Source organism: Poecilia formosa, unplaced genomic scaffold, assembly GCF_000485575.1.
Source record: "Poecilia formosa unplaced genomic scaffold, Poecilia_formosa-5.1.2 Scaffold323, whole genome shotgun sequence".
In the NCBI taxonomy this organism is placed as follows: domain Eukaryota; kingdom Metazoa; phylum Chordata; class Actinopteri; order Cyprinodontiformes; family Poeciliidae; genus Poecilia; species Poecilia formosa.
Window position 1 is genome coordinate 517,010 of NW_006800262.1, and position 16,789 is coordinate 533,798.

At 39.0% G+C, this 16,789-nt stretch overlaps 1 protein-coding gene across 2 annotated transcripts in view; it reads right to left on the reverse strand.

Annotated features, from left to right (window-relative positions):
* Nucleotides 1–3,296: 3,296 nt before the first annotated feature.
* ftsj1 (FtsJ RNA 2'-O-methyltransferase 1) overlaps nt 3,297–16,789 on the reverse strand; it is a 15,874-nt gene continuing 2,381 nt past the window's right edge. Inside the window, exons 2-11 of one of the 2 annotated variants that reach the window (XM_016661333.1) lie at nt 12,674–12,813; nt 9,583–9,652; nt 9,374–9,467; nt 9,128–9,206; nt 9,002–9,054; nt 8,881–8,934; nt 4,937–5,108; nt 4,737–4,820; nt 4,365–4,468; nt 3,297–3,606 (exon numbers count right to left, since the gene is read on the reverse strand). In XM_016661333.1, the coding sequence (XP_016516819.1) occupies nt 3,436–3,606; nt 4,365–4,468; nt 4,737–4,820; nt 4,937–5,108; nt 8,881–8,934; nt 9,002–9,054; nt 9,128–9,206; nt 9,374–9,467; nt 9,583–9,652; nt 12,674–12,794 (1,002 nt within the window). In that variant the 5' untranslated portion in view covers nt 12,795–12,813 and the 3' untranslated portion in view covers nt 3,297–3,435. The remainder of the gene's footprint in view (nt 3,607–4,364; nt 4,469–4,736; nt 4,821–4,936; nt 5,109–8,880; nt 8,935–9,001; nt 9,055–9,127; nt 9,207–9,373; nt 9,468–9,582; nt 9,653–12,673; nt 12,814–16,789) is intronic. The other variant, XM_007573279.2, reaches the window with a different exon arrangement.

Genomic DNA, 16,789 nt, shown 5'->3' on the forward strand with positions numbered 1-16,789 from the left:
ACTATATATATATATATATATATATATATATATAGTATTAGTTTTGTATTAGTTTCTCAGCATATATTATTTTCTGTTTGCAAATGCTGCGGCCGGATTTGAGTAGCTCTAACATGGACCGGATGTGCGCTTTTATTGTGAAAGCAGCACGTAAATGGGTGTACCATAATGTCTTGAGCGACCGCGCACTTGTATATTGTGTGCTGGGCCGGCCAGGCTCAGCGGCCGGGTGGAGTGTGTTTACCCCGCTAACCGCGGCCTGATCTCGGCAAGTCACCTTGTCGTATTCTGCTGCTTGATATCTGATCGTAGCGTTTCAAAGTGTGACATGAAAAGTTTGCATAGATACTGTTTGATACTTGTGTCAAAATATAATATTCCTCTGGAGAGTCCCATAGTTCTGAAAATGTTAGTATCTTCTAAACCTTGACACAGTGTTCTCTTCCAATACCAGTTACTAATATTCCCTTCCTCTGATTCTTTTGTAGTTTGTAAATTCATATTATTTGTGTGTGTGCGTGTGTGAAATATATTCTTCCCTTCGATTGGCATCTTACGTGTAGTGTGAACTTTTTTTAAAATATTTTTTATTGTTTCATACAGGCGGCTCTTCAGGAGGAGCTCCAGGTTTGGATGCAGCTTCCCAGAATCTCCCAGTGATCCTCTTCCTCCTCCTGACATCGTCTTCCTCACTGTCTCCTCATCTTTTATATACATAAATTATAGGAATATTTTTTCATGATTCCACAAACATTGTCTGAATATCTGCTTGTATGTTATTGTAATAAATATTTTTTTATGAAAACATTTTGTCTGTTTATTTTGTAAGATTTGAGTTTAAAGCTCTGGCTACATATAGATTAATACAAATTAAATATGAAATAATTCTTTTGTTTCTTGTTTATAAATCCAGTGGTAAGAAATAATGGAAAGAATCAACTCAAAAGTTGTTCATTATGTTTAGTCAGTTGAGTCTAATAAGTTAGACCATGAAGGGGACAAAGGTTTTCATTTCTAATTGGACAGTCATACTTCACTGATAAAAATGTGGAAAAAAATATTGTGTGGTGTTAAACCACAGAACAGGATGAGGGGCCTATAACATTTTTCTAACACCAACTGATGTTCAAGATTATTTTTTAGATTAAAGTCAGAATGATGACCTGTTTTCTTTCCTCTTCCATAGCAAACATTTATTTAGTTAATGTAAATAAATAATCTAATTGGCACATTATTTCAAACATTTTCTACCTGGTAGAAATAGATACATTTTTATATTTTGGATAATATTTTCTGCATGCTTTTTCATAACATACCGGATTACAATTGGTATGCTAACGCTATTCAGAAAGGAAAACCTTAAAAAGCTACAGGATTTTGACGGCGTTGGACAGAATGTTATAGAAGCGGTTTGATCGTCTTTTTAAACCACAGCAGATTGAAGGTTGGTAAAAATTGGGCGGACTAGCCCTTTAGCCATTTACTGAATCGGAAACTGCATTTAGAAACCGTTAGCTTCATATACGAAACAGAGTCGGAGTAGAAGGGTTTCTGTGTGAAGGTGTCATGATCAAATTAATTACATGCCGATTTGGACGAGTTTACAAAAACAAACTGCCGGACAGAAAGGACTTCCGGGTCAGACTACTTGTCAAAAATGAAATAATGGAAATTGAAATTGACAGCTCTTTATCCGTTTTTTCCATTTTTGTTTTGGGCACTAAATGGGAAATCGGATAACGAGCAAAAAAATCCGATTTCCGATTTTGATTTTCTAAACGGAAAACGACAAAACGAGTCTATGTCCGTTTTTTCATTTTCCATTTCAAACGAAAAAAACGAACTGCTTGAAAATACCCGGCCTATACGTACCCATAATTCACCCATAAGATACCGTTCCCCCCTTTTAACACGGGGAACAGTATTTTAAAAAGTATTATTTTTGTTTTTGTGAGGTGACCTTGTGCCCTGAAAGCACATTTTACATAAAATATGGAATTATTATAAATACTCATACTGTTACGAACAAGGACGTTGCCATGGTTACTGCTTCATGTGGTGGCAGACTTACGGGTATTTATACTAATTTACATATGTATTTAAGTGTGGCAACAGGGCGGAGCAACAGCTGCGCTGTTTCCCGCAAATTAGGGTTTATAAAGAAAGGTGCGCAGTCACGTGCGTGAACACGGCTTTATGCATCCCATTTTTTTTGTGCGCCACTTTTCAAAATTTTTCCGTACGCCAAGTTTTAGTGTGAAAACTGAGCACTCTTATGCATGAGGCCCTTGATGTTTGATAATATTCAATTTTTAGGTCATGCACAGCGCCACCTTCAGTACACTACTTTTGACAATAAAATAAGAATATATTACTTCTCTACAGATTTAGGAAATTAAGTCAAAGTGTATTCACTATTCTTTTATGACAATTTTAGAAAGGAATTGTTTATTTGACAAGTTAATTTCAGTTAGTCAGTTGTCATGATATTTCATCTAATGACAAAAATTAAGGATTCCCTTTTAAAACCTCATGGCATAAAATTGACATTTTACTTCCTACGACAATGTTCATGTTTAAATTTATTGTTTAAGAAGCCATCAGATGATTTTACCTTTACTCTGAAGGTGCGTTCACAATGCAGCCTGAAGTGACCCAGTTTCGACTTTTTTTTTTTTTTGTTTTTTGACGTAATGTGACCTGTATCCGATCTTTTCATGGCAGTGTCAACAGCACAGGTCGGATTCTTTTTCGAATGTGACCCATATCCGACACGTGTCCGATTCAAATGTGACCCAACGTCCAGGTCGCCTTCATCCGAACTGAACGTCACTGATGCTCAACAAATCTCACTATTCTGTGTCCTGATACGCGCAAGTGGGAAGAAAAACAACAACCATGACGGATTATTTGGATTAAGTTGTTAATATGCTGCTCCGGCCGGACAACAACTTCAAATATGTAAGCTAAGCTCCACCGTTAGCCTCCATGTTTACTTCCGCAAACACTGAGCACTTCTTCTTTCTATGGCGGTTGGCAGAACACTGAGAACGTTGACACTATGGCGCCCTCTACTGCGCATGCGGGACACTTTCGGGTCGTTTGCCCGTTTACACTACAGAACGCATACAGGTCGCATTTACTGGCAGTGTGAACGGCTCGGCAAAAAATCGGAAATGCCAAAAAATCAGAATTGGGTCACTTCAGGCTGCAGTGTGAATGTATCAGGGACAGAGACACATCCTCCTATTGTGATCAGGTTGGAACTCCAATCTTCTACCACACACACGTCCTACTACAGTAAGATGTCATAGCCTTTATTTTTCAGATGTCAGCTCATTAAAACACATCCTACTGCTTGGGGAACCAGAACGACTTAACAGATTATGATCTGCAGAATGTCCAAGGCCTTTTTCCACTAGCACGACTTAAGGGTCATGAGGTTTTGGCTGGTTCCCGTTCTTCTTGGCTGTGGATGGGACTGATGGGAGGAGCATCCTCTCTGGACAGCAAGTTGTGTTTGCGAAAATGGCAGGCCTGCTCATATGGAGGCCGGATAGGTGGCTGTGTGGGGGGGATGTACTCGTATTCTTTACCAGCATCAAGCTGCACAAAGAAAAGAATCAAAAAGAAGAAAGACATTCTTTAGATCATTATGCTGATCAGGACCAGCTCTATTGAACAAGTCTATACAGGAATTTCTTCCTCTAAAAATTTAAAGAAATTCCAAACTACAACTACCATGTTCTCTGTTTACTCATGAGCTGTGCTTCATTCACGTGGTGTTGGAAATTCCCAGTTCAGAGTTGTTCTGTTTATATTTTTGTTATTTGTGTGCAACACACTGGGGTAATTAATATATTATTATTTTTAACTATTATTAAAATTACAACTCAGTCGTTTTCTGACATAAGAAAATTTTAAAATAATTTATTTACAGTTTTCTCCAATTAGACCAATGCCACTTGGACTCAGGTCTCACTCAGGAATCCGAGCCCTTGATTGAAAAGATAAATAAATAAAACCACTGAATATGTTATCGGTGCTATTATGATATCGGACTGATAAGGAGATGTAATAACTTCTTATTAGGCCAATAATTATCGTGCTCCCCTAGTTTACAAGGATGTTCACAGGAAAAGTGTTGGACTCCAACAGACCATTAGGCCTGTCCTTTAACAACTCATATCTATAACCAGAATGTCCATAATCTTTCAGATTGACATTATTACTGAGAAAATAGTCTGCATTAAATACACACAAAAGTATAACCAAGAACTTCAGTACATTTTTCTCCAGTCTGGAGGATTTTTGTGGTTGTAGTTAAAGATGTATCCACCAGATCTGATCAAGTCACTCCTCACCTGTAGGGGATAGGTTCTGTCCGAATCGAAGGCGCTGAGGTCTCCACATGCTAAGAAGGGAACAATGACACGGTTTGATCCTTCTAGCTGGTTGAAGTCCACATCTGAAGGACAGAGAGCAGACACCAGACTGAAGACACACAAATACAAGTAATATGGTATTCTTGAACTTCTGAGTAAGAGTCGATCTGCAAGGTACTAGATATGGAACCTGCACTGATCACTGATGTCATGCCAGGAGCTTCAACCAGATGCAATAGATAATTCATTTAGTTTTAGACAAACTGACCGATTTTATTTCTCATACTCACTCTCATGTGTTCAAGCAAATGACCCCCAGTAGCACACCAGTGTCAAAGGCTTTATAGTTACCATATGATTGGTCCAGCAGAGGGTTGGACATGTTGGGGATATAACCCTCTGGGGGAGAATAATTCTGACAAACCACAAAGGACTCTGCACAAACAACAACACACTTTGGATCAGTGAGGAAAAGAGAAAAAAAAAAATAGGAAAAAAAACAAACAATAAATCATCTATTTATTTCAACAGCCTGCAGCCTTAATATTCACCCAACAAAAAAGTGGGAGAGGTTTCCAGCTGCAGGTGCTCTGTGATTGGTCCCAACGGTGATGGCTCACCAATGCTCGAGTTTCTACTGCTGCGAGGCTTGGCACAAGTCACACTGCTGAAGAAGATCTTCAGCTGAGAGTACAGTAGAGTTACATCTTTACCTCTAAAGATCTAAAACAAGACAGGGACAGACATCACTATTTACTCTCAGCCTATCAGCTTTATTTATTGTTTGAATAACTCCAATCAAAACTGCATCACACAAGTACAACCTCTAACATGTTTATAAAAAAATTATATTTGACACCAACATTAGTGATTTGAAAATAATTAACAATTGAAACAAGCAAGCAACAAATGTAATTCCAGTCAGCCAATGTGGAGTCACATTCATTTGAGCTTTCATGCCATCAGTCATGGAACATGTTGGGTTTGGAAACTCTGGCAGCCTTTAAGGTTCGCTCTACATTTTCTAGGGAAAACACACACACTGCTGGTTGGATTAGTAGCACTAGCCATGCTAAATTGTTCATGGGAGATGCTAAAAAAGCTAGTTTAAAATGGGACTGTTGAATGATTTTTGTTTGGTTCATAATAGAAGTCCATTTTAAGGCTCTTCCACAAAGATCCCCTCTGCTCCTCCTATAAATAAATAAATAATAACAGCTCTCGACAGGAAGAAAATTGGATTCTGCAAACCAATCCACGCAAACTTTTTCTGTGGATAATATCAAACCACAAAGCGTCAAAACTCACCTAAATACACTGAAATCTGACCACATTCAGTTATTTAGACAAGAAGCATCAAACTGATGTTTTTTTCATGGTTTTAATATTTTATTGTTTAAACCTAAACAATGAAACTGAACCACATTTATCCTCAGACAATAACATAAAACGCACACAAAATAAAGAAAATAAAAATAAAAGGACCTGAAAACCTCACTCTAATGTAAATAGTACTTTTCCTCAGTTTTTGTCTCATTGAGATGTAACGCATTGGTCTGTGAGCTGAAGAGCATGAATTCATCTATGGGGTCATTTCATTTTGACTGAAAAAGAAATCATGGTTGGATCAGCAGATTAACTCCAAACAAGTTTGATTATTTTAAGATGATCAAGGTGTGTAGACAATCACACGTACATAAGTAGCTGTGCAAAGGGCAAACCTTTGTGCTGTGTCACAATTACACGCAACAACATAATTGTGGCACAGCGCTTTGGCTCTGATGGAGAACATCGAGAGTAGAAGGATTCAGAGGGAACGACTGATCAGAGATCATATTGATCTGCTGGGAAATATTGAAATATTCATCCAGACTGATCATCCTGGAGCTCCGAGCAAAACTTAAAGAAGGAGCCGTGCGGTACCGGTACAGCTGCAGTCATCCTTCAGTCGAGCCATGCCCGCTTTCTGAATGCCCCTTATGGACAGAAAGCAAGTCTATTCTGTAAATGTACAACTTATACACATGATTCTACTATTTAGTATAGACGTTTACATTCCCACTCAAAGGACTCTCTGACACGCTGTCATTCTTTAAATCCCAGCTGGACATGCTACTCTTCTTATTTGTATAATCTCTTTGTTTATTTATTTATTTTTCTTTAAAATGTATTATTTTTGTTTTTGTGAAGTGACCTTGTGCCCTGAAAGCACATTTTACGTAAAATATAGAATTATTATTATTATAAATACTTATACTGCTACAAACAAGGATGTTGCCATGGTTACTGCTTCACGTGGTGGGAGACTTACGGGTATTTATACTAATTTACATATAAGGGTGACAACAGGGCGGACCAGCAGCTGCGCTCTATTTCCCGCAAATTAGGATTTGTAAAGGAAAGGTGCACATGGCTTTTATGCCTCCGATTTTTTTTTTTGTGCGCTGCACTTTTCAAAATTTTTCCGTAGCCAAGTTTTAATGTGAAAACTGAGCACTCTTTTATGCATGAGGCCCCTGATCACTGTGATCAGGACTTAACTTGGACATTTCCTAAAATGACTCTTGTGTATGTCTCCAGTGACTATGGAGACATCCTATGGCAGGATTGTGTTCTTGTGTGTTTAATGTGACTTCTGTTTACAGACATCACTGGACAGCTTCTCAACATCGGGCATCTAAGATATAACTTTAATCGTAACGCGGCAGCTAATGTAGCGCCTTCCCTGGAAATGTCTTTCTGTATTTTTCAGACTATAAGCCACTACTTTTTCCCCACACTTTGAACCATGCGTCTTATAGACCGGTGTGGCTCATATATGTACGTTTCCAGTTTTTTTCAAAAAATTTGTACCTGTGCGACTTTTAGTAAGGTGCGCTCCGGAAAGTACGGTACTCTTTTTGTTATTTGACAACTTCTCTCTACACAGCAAACATTCAGGTAATCCTTCCGCATTGGCAATGAATGCAAATGATTCGGTCCATGAATTGTAGATGTTCAGCTATTTTTCTCTTTTCCCCTTTGCTATCCATGGTCCATCCCACACCTGTCGGTTTGTTTACAGCCACCTGCCTCACACCCCACCCAGCTGAAAGAAACATGTCACAGGCTATGACACAAATCTTTGTTGACAGAAATGTTGAAATTTATATTTATTCTACACATTTTTATAGCATTGGAAAATGTTAAGAATGATTGTCTCATGTTTGTCCTCCTACAGAAACTATATTAAAACAAAAAAGTATATTTCCCAACCCCATCTTTTTCAATTTTCAAACATTTTTGAAAAAGCTCCAGAGAGCCACTAGGGCAGCACTAAAGAGCCACATGTGGCTCTAGGGCCGTGGGTTTCTGAACCCCAGTCTAAACAGAGGAGCCAGCAGTTTATCTTGAGGAAATACGTAACGGTGCAGAAATTAATTAGACCGTAACACGCGCAGTGCGTTGCGCAACCAATGCGGATGCAGCTCCACCGCTGTGAAGAATTAAACTCAACTCATCCTGTGGTCTTAACAAATGGAACTTTCTGGGTGCATGTTACCCTTCTGCGCCCAGAAGGAGAGCAGCGCTCAGGAGCATGGAAGATGTAACATCTGTCTGTTTCGGAGAAGCGAAACCACGCAAAAATTATCCTCGTAAAAATGCACGCCCAGATCGCGCACAGGGTAAAAAACTCGCAGAGCTCAATAGATCAGTTTGGATCAGACAGATCCAACTTACTGATGAACTAGCTCAGATTTCTCTGCAGATGCAACCAGGAGGAATTTGTGAGGCTGTGCATTCAGACCTCAACGGGTGAAATGCTACTAATATAAGTGGAGTCATTTAATTTCATTTATTATAAGTTATTGGGGCCACAGTCAGTGGTTTTTGTCACTATGGAGAAAAAGTTAGTTGCATTTATCTGCTTTATGTGTGATGTGATCTGGATTCATGGTTCAGACCGTGAATCCATTTTAATTTACGTATGCTGGAACCATTACATTAAATTTAGCAGCACTGATAATCTAGCATTTATGGGGCCCTGAAGACGTAGGGGGCCTTAAGCAGCTACTTAGTTCATTTATGCCATGGGCTGGTTGTGTATGTGATCAGCATTACATTGTGTTTGTAGGGCCACTAAATGCTGACTTAATTTGGATTTAAAAGAAGTCCAAATAATGGATATTTGTTGTAATTGTATATTTTTGATTAGTTTATAAGATTCAATAGCTGTGGGTTTAGGAATTGTCAGCAATGTTTCCAGTGACATAATAATTACCCACTAATATTTTACATTTCCTGTCAACTTAACATGTTTTAATACAAAACCACACAAAACTAATGGGTCGCCTGAGTGCACCAGGCTTAGCAAGTTTTCTGGGGGAAACCCTATGTATCTGAATTTAGACTTGAAAATTCAAACTGATTAGACAAGCAGCTGTTTCGTTCACGCCTGTTCACAGTAAACAGGTGTGAATTTAGGAAGTCTTAGAGGAAGACGGAGTGATCCAACCTTGGCTACAAAAGTTCCTCCAGGTGTCAGGATGTGAGTGGTGATGTTCAGAGCCTGGAAAACACACAGATGTCAGTGTCACACCACCAAACCTCACAAAGGACAACACCTCTGTACTCACAGCTAATAGGAGCTGAGCCTGGATATACTCATCCACATCATGGAGTCCAGTTACTATGGAGACAAAACAGGAAGGAAATTTAGAAGACGAAAGCAGAGAAGATAGGCGGGTCAATGGGGACCTGACCGTCTGGAGCTCCATCACACACCACCAGGTTGGCAGGCTGTCCCTCGAAGTGACGGATTATCTCTTGAGCTGTGGACACCTGGGGGAAGGAAGACATGAGTGTGAGTAACAGCATGCTCCCCTCACCTCAGTAACTTTCTTGCTATATTTAATGACATTTCAGATCACAAAAACCATATCAGCAAAAACTACAATTGGTGCACCCCGAGAAATAATCTGTTGATTCTTTGTGGATTTGTTGAGCACCTTAGTGATGTCTCCCTGAATCTGAGTGACTCCTGGTAGAGGAGCCATGGCCTGCAGGTCCACTGCAACAATCTTCACCTCCTCCTCTCCGCCTCTGCATTGGAAAGAACAGAACAATCTAGGCAGGATCAACATGAACTTCAAGCGTTTATTGCAGGTTTCAAATCTTGGACAGTTTTCTAAAGATGTAGAATACAGTGGAAGGAGACCTGAGTTTGCGGCTGAGAGCCTGACTCCAGCTGCCTGGTGCTGCACACAGATCCACGGCTCGGTTCACACCTGACACACAGAACAGGAGCAGAACTTCTATATCTCCATAGAAACCAGGCTCATATATATGATTATGTACAATCAACTAAGTGGATGATGGTATATCATCCACTAATGATATCAATCATATTAATGTTGATAAAACAACAGTATGAATATCTTTCTGTATTTAGTTCATAGCAAATAGACTCCAGTCATCTTTCTAGGGTTGTGTAATTATATTGATTCTATAATATTTATTTATATTTTTTTTCCCTTGGAAAGCATCAATTTTTCATCCACGAGTATCGATACACACGCCCTTAGGGGTCTTATTAGTGTCTTTTGAACATGTCTAATTTGTGGCGGGCAGCATAGCAGCAAGACTCCGCCTTCCTTTCAACTTGTGCTTAAAGTGCACATTATAAACTACACACCTGTTTGTAAATTGTGTTACTAGGCCAAGTAAAACCAGAGTTATGCTACAATAAGTAAATCATATTTTCAGAATGTCAGAGAAAGGTCAAAAACCAGCTTTTCTTGGAATGTGAAAGGGAATGAGCTTACAAAGATAAAAAACGAAACGCAACATTAGATTGATTTGTTTTTGGAAATCTCAAATCTTCAATAAATAACGATGGGCTGTATTTTGCTGCTAAGAAACAAAGTAAAGTTGCTCAAGTAACCGTGAATGAGAAGCGGAACGGTGTAGCGGCAAATGCAGTGAGATCATGAAATTAATGCAAAGTTTGGATATTGGAGCGACTGGTGGCATCCACTTAGTAATTTGCTTTTAGCTTAGTGGTTTATGTACTGTATATAAAGGATTATGTGAAGAATGAACGAGCAGCAGGTAGTGGCGCTCTGTTTTGAGCAGGAAGTCAAAGAGGGGAAATTTGCAGCTGAAGTGTGGGCACAGTGAGGATTTCCATGATGACGATGGCGATCGATCATTCTTATTAGCAGCTGACAAAGAGTATCAGAGACTGAGAGAACGATGAGATCCTGGCAGTCTGAGAGGCAGCTACTCAGAGATACAAGCAGGGGAATGGCGGCGCTGCGCAGCTGCAAGGAGTCGATCACTATGGGGTGAGGCAGATCCACTCCCCCAGCAGCTAGTAGTAAGCAGCTTACAGCCAAGGCTAACTCCGGGAGTCAAGGTAGAAAAAGCTTTTTCCCATAGTTCAAAAGACCTTTTTTACTCCCCCCTCCCCAACACACAATTCCATATTTTTTGTCATGTTTTGACCTGACGTTTTGTCAAAAATTGAGCAATTTCATTTTTATGCTGATGTTATAAAACTGTGTTGCTTGCAATATTTTTACATCAGTTTAAAAAATTTAAAGTATATAGTTATTCTAAATTATAAAAACCATTCGTTATGAATATTTGACTTTCACAGTGGAAAAATTAACAGGTTTCCAAATTGGGTTTTGTTTTTCTGTGACTCAAGGTCCAAAATGCAGCCACAGTATGTCCAAAAGAAAAACATAAGTACAATCATTTGCATATTGAGAATCTACAGAGGCGGATAATCTCCCCACTCAGCTCCCAGATCACTGTTGAAACTTTGCATTTTATGTCAAATCCACATGAATTAATTAACAGGAACTCATTTTCTCACCGCATCTTTCATTAATTTCGTCCAGCTGTAGACTCCAAGTCTCTGTTTAATCAGAGCCAGGTATTGTGTAGTTGGTGCTTTTAATCAGTTTTCAATTAAGTTAATTCAATCTATATCTATGGAACAGTCACAAAATGTCACCAAAATCATTCTGTCCCTCTAAAATCTTTCTGAAAATCTTAAAAGCGTATTGAATCGTATTGAATCATATTGTTTGCCAAATATTGTGATACATATTGTATCGTGAGCAGAATATCATGTATCGTATCATGAGATTATTGTATCACTACAGCCCTACATCTTTCTGGAAAAAAAATGTCATTTATTATTTATTCGTTTATTATTTACATCTCAAGAAGAAGCTTTGATTTTTTTAAAATCTGCCATTTGAGCCTAGAAGCAACATTTGTTTCTTCACATCTCGAGCAAATTTCCTCTCTTTATCTCAGCGTCAATTCCTGCTGCATTACGCAAGTGCTACTAAATCCATTCCAGGCATGAAGAGGCTGAATGGTTGATGCTGTAATAATGAGCTAATATTTGTGAGAGTCCAGGCAGTTGTCTGGAAGCTGTGTAGAAGCGCTGAACATCACACAGACCTTTCTGCCCATCCTTCTGCTAAACATCCAATACACACACACACACACACACACACACACACACACACACACACACACACACAGACATACACATTGATCTAAAGCATTCGACTGCAGCTCCGGCTGGATGTCTGGGTCACTGTTCTGCTGGAAACTGGAAGGTGAACCTCCAACTCAGCCCTTTAGTCTCTTTTACAAGACGTAGTCCAGGAGCCTTCACATGTTTTACTGAATCTCCTACATATGAAGCAAAATGAAAGCAGAGTTCTGGCTTTCTTCCATAACAACTAGACGTTCAGAGTTCACAACTAATAGTTGTTCAATAGAAGGATTTTCCTCCTGAGCTGTGGATCTCTGCAGCTCCTCCAGAGTCTCCATGCTCTCCTGTCAGTCCAGGTGGATGTCCATGTCCTTGTAGGTCTCCAGCCTGTCCATCCTGCCTCCATGTCCAGATGAAGGATCAATCAGAATGCTGGGATGTTGTTCGTCTTCATGGTGATGCAAACAACATTCCACCACCAGAGATTCTTTGAAGAACCTCTGACGCTAGCTGCACTGAGACTGAGGTTAAGATGCACACAGATGGACTGTGTTTAGTGATGAGGTTGCTTCTGAAGGGCAAACTAGAGTTTATTTTGGGATATTGGATTAAAAATGGGTTCAATGCCACCCAGACTTTCCAGATCTTTGTAGAAACATTGGCTCATCTATTCCTTTCCTTTCATTCCACAAATAAACAGTACTTCATGTTGTTTAATGACAAACTGAAATAATATGTACTGTATTCATCCTCTCCTGTTGTGGTTCTGGTGACCTGAAGGTCTCACCTGAAAACAGGTTGAACTGGTGGTCCAGCTGCAGCAGCTTGAAAGCGCTCCTGGCCCTCCAGCCCTCTTCCTTAGCAAGACGGTAGTATATGTCCCTCTTGTCTTTGGAGGACCGCCCCATCCTAGACCCGGAATAAGACCTGCAGAACCAGAGACAGATCAATCAGGATCCTGCTGCCATCACGTCGTTCCCACTAAGAGAACAGACAGCGGTAGGTCACTACGAGAGAAGTAGAGGCTTTTAACCCAGGGCGGCCTGATAAGATTTTATTGATCCCCTAAGAAGGGGAACATTTTATTTGTCCACCCAATTTAAAATAAAGTAATAAAAATATATATACAATAACTAACAATGAGCAATAATAGTCTTAAGGACACAAACATATCGCCCAGTATATTACTAAATATATATAAATATGATATGATTTGGTTTACTAACTTCTATAATGAAATGAATACTAACAATCCTATATCTAAATAAATATATTTATCAATACACTGACACACACATTACAGATTTCTTCTGTTTATGCTCAACAGACACAAAATGGAAGAGCTACTAATGCCACATTAGCAGCATTGAATTAAATCCAATTAAATCCTTCCATTTGTTGCTCATCTCTGCCCAGTGCAGCGGATTTAACTCATCATGCAGGGCCGGTCCAAGGCTGTATGAGGCCTGGAGCAGAATTTGACTTAAGGGCCCCTTTTGTTGCTAAAAACATCAGCACCTCTAACAGCTTCTGTGTTAGATTTAGTGAAATTTTCAAGAGGGGGAGTAGTTTAATTGGCTAACCTAAAAATCCATCAGTGGTAATTGCAACTTACTAATTTGTATTTGTGAGCAAACAGAGCTCAAACTCAAAGGTTAAACACAGAGCATCAGAGCTGTGGTAAAACAATCTAACTGCAGGGTTTCCCCCAAAAAACTTGCTAAGCTCGGTGGTCAGGGCGCCGAGGCGGTCCATCGTGTTTTCATATTAAAAGATGGTAAGTAGACAGGAAAAGTAAAATTATGATGGGGTAATTATATAAGAAAAACATAACATTGTAAGTGAAACGCTATCTAAACCCACAACTAGTCTTAAAAACACCAAATCAAAAAATACAATTAAAATGAATATCAATTATTTGCACGTCAATTATTGGCATTCACAAACATCTGCCAGTCAGATGTTTGTGAATGCCAATGTACCAACCTGCGCTGCTGTGCTTCGAAACATTATACACAGATGAATGTGTAGATCAGGGGTCCCCAAACTACGGCCCGCGGGCCTCCACATTTGGTCCGGCCCCCTGAACAATACCAGAGAGCGTTCAGATTTTTTTTCATTTTCCGGTTTATATGTGGATTTTTCTTCAACCACCAGGGGGCTCTTTAGCAGGAAGTGTGTCCTGTAAACTGTGGGTGTTTTGTTTTGCATGGTGCATTGCTGCCATCTGTTGGACTTTTAGGGAACTGCTTGACTTTTATGTTATTTAATCAGTACGGTTGTTTGCTAGCGGTAGAGCAGATGAACACGTGTCTGTTATGAAGGACGCATTCCAAGTTAAATTCTTCGAAGCGATGCCTGTAAGTAGCAACTTATACTTCACAACGAGCCTTTATATTAACATATGAGAAATTAATATATTATAGTTACAGTCCCTCAATGGAATATGTACTAGTTAGTCCCAGTGACCGTTTCACTCATGGTTTTTTCCCATGTGCTTTCTGGGTAAAAATCAATCGAGAAACCCCCCCCACCTCCGGCAACAATTTCCGGCCCCCCACCAGAGAAGGGAAAAGTTATGTGGCCCTCACAGGAAAAAGTTTGGGGACTACTGGTGTAGATTAACAGACTCTGCAAACAGCATCATTCAGACTTTGACCAATCCTGTTCAAAGCTCAGTGAGGTTCTTCTCCAGTTTGTGGAATCACTGGCGGATTAGTTTATATGTCAGTGATTGATTATTTCATTATATATTTTTTATCTTTCTTCTTTTTATTGTTCTTGTTTTGTCTGTTTATGGACCATAATTGTGTCTAAATAAAGATGATTGATGGATTGATTGATTGAATCCAAGTTAAGAGGCTTAGATTGGGCCCCATAAATGCTAATATTTTAACACAGACCACAGATATATAAATGTAACATTTGTAATTGAGATCATCAATGCTGCTAAATTTGATTGAATGGTATCAGTATACATGAATTAAAATATCTTAAACTGTTTAACATTTAAATGTAAGACTTTAAGGAGCTGGCAAGTTTACTTTGTAAAAGTTCAAAGAAGAATATTCATGTAGGAACACATAATCTCCACATAAATGTGTACATAAGGTTTCGAAAGACAGCAGGAAAAGTGGAGACACCAACACCAATAAATAACTGATTAGCACTGGTCCATCTCGGCATCCGAAGCACCATCCTCATTCCGTCATTGTATGCCACTTTGAGCTTCTGTAAATTGCTCTGTTTATACCGTCTCCACAAAGGAGTGCAGTATGCTTTAAAAAGAGCTACTTTCACTGAGACAGAACATATCCCGAATTTGCATACCAGCATGTAGGCTTGTGCATACATTAAATTAGGTTGTCTGTTAATGTCCATATCATCAGTCAGATCATCAGCTATATAATGTCCCAGGTATCTGACATTAGTACACACTTTAAGAACAACACCAGGTAAGGAGAAGTCAGGGAGTACCAACTTCTGATCCTCCTTGGTTCTTATAATCATAATGTTACTTTTCAATGCATTGTACATAATGTCATACTTCTGACCATATTGTCAGCAGGTCCTCAATAATTGTTGAAAACCACCACTACAAGGACTAAAAATAACTAAATAATCAGTATACATGAGATGGTTAATTATGGTCCCACCAACAACACACCCTGTCCCACAGTTCTGTAGCCACTTTAATAAATGGGTAACACTTTATTTGAAGGGGTATGAATAAGACTGACATGACATCATAAACATGACATAACACCTGTCATGAACATCAGTAAGTTTTCATGAATATTCATGACTGTTGTCATAAAGTGTCATTCGGTAAATCATGACACTTTAAACACAAAGTTGACATTATTCAAAATGTCTGTTATGACAACTTGACATTAACCAAGAATCATATGTCATAAATATGTCATATAGTAGTCATAATGATTTAATTGTTAATACACTATCAAAAGCTTTAACAAAACAGTAATTGATATTCCCACTACCTGAAATAAAGCGAAACAAGTGGGTGTAACAGAGAGAAAAGCTTGTGTGTGTCTGTGTGAGTTTTGATCAAAATGATTGCAGAGTTGTATGTCTTTTTGAGATTTTTGATCAATGCGTTTGTTTGGAGCCACCTAGTGGTGTGATTGGTGACTGCATGCAACGGTCCGTCAGGCTCTCTCGCTGCTTCCCCCACCAGAATTCTGAGGAGCGCTGGTGGAGGTAGGTGCGAGAGAGGCAGCTCTTCACGTCTTTTTTTACTTCGGGTCATATTTTTCTAGTTCAACAATTAATGAAGTACTGTAAGAATATTTAACATCTACAAATATAATTTGTAAAGTTTTTCTCGTGGTTGGGCTGGAAAAATGTGACCCCTATGAGTGGGAGCTGCGCCAGTTGGTTTTCGTGGCTGACCACTCAGTCACGACACTAACCGTGTCTTTTATTTTTCAGCCTGTCGGACCACATGCCTGCAGTCAAACCCACATTGTGAAGAGTTTTTTTATTCTATATTGTATTAGATGACCGACAACTAAACAAGAAGTTACATAGGACCAACAATAAAGATTTCATTAAGCTTTATTACACTGTCAAATGATTTAATAACAGAGTCAATAACAATTTCTTATACTTCACGTAAAGTGGAACAGGAATGACCAGTTATAAAGATGTCATTTAGTATTACAGTGTCAAATGCTATGCTAACAGAGTCACTGACATTAAGTCTTACCTCAAATGAAGTGAAACACACTGGACTACTTATAACTACCATCATAACTGTAGAACAAACCCTTTGTACATTGGAATAAAACAAAAGATAACTTGTTCTAAGATAACAGAACGTCTGGTCAGTATATTGTTACTCTGAAATGCTGATTGAAAAACTAAAACATAATTACTTATT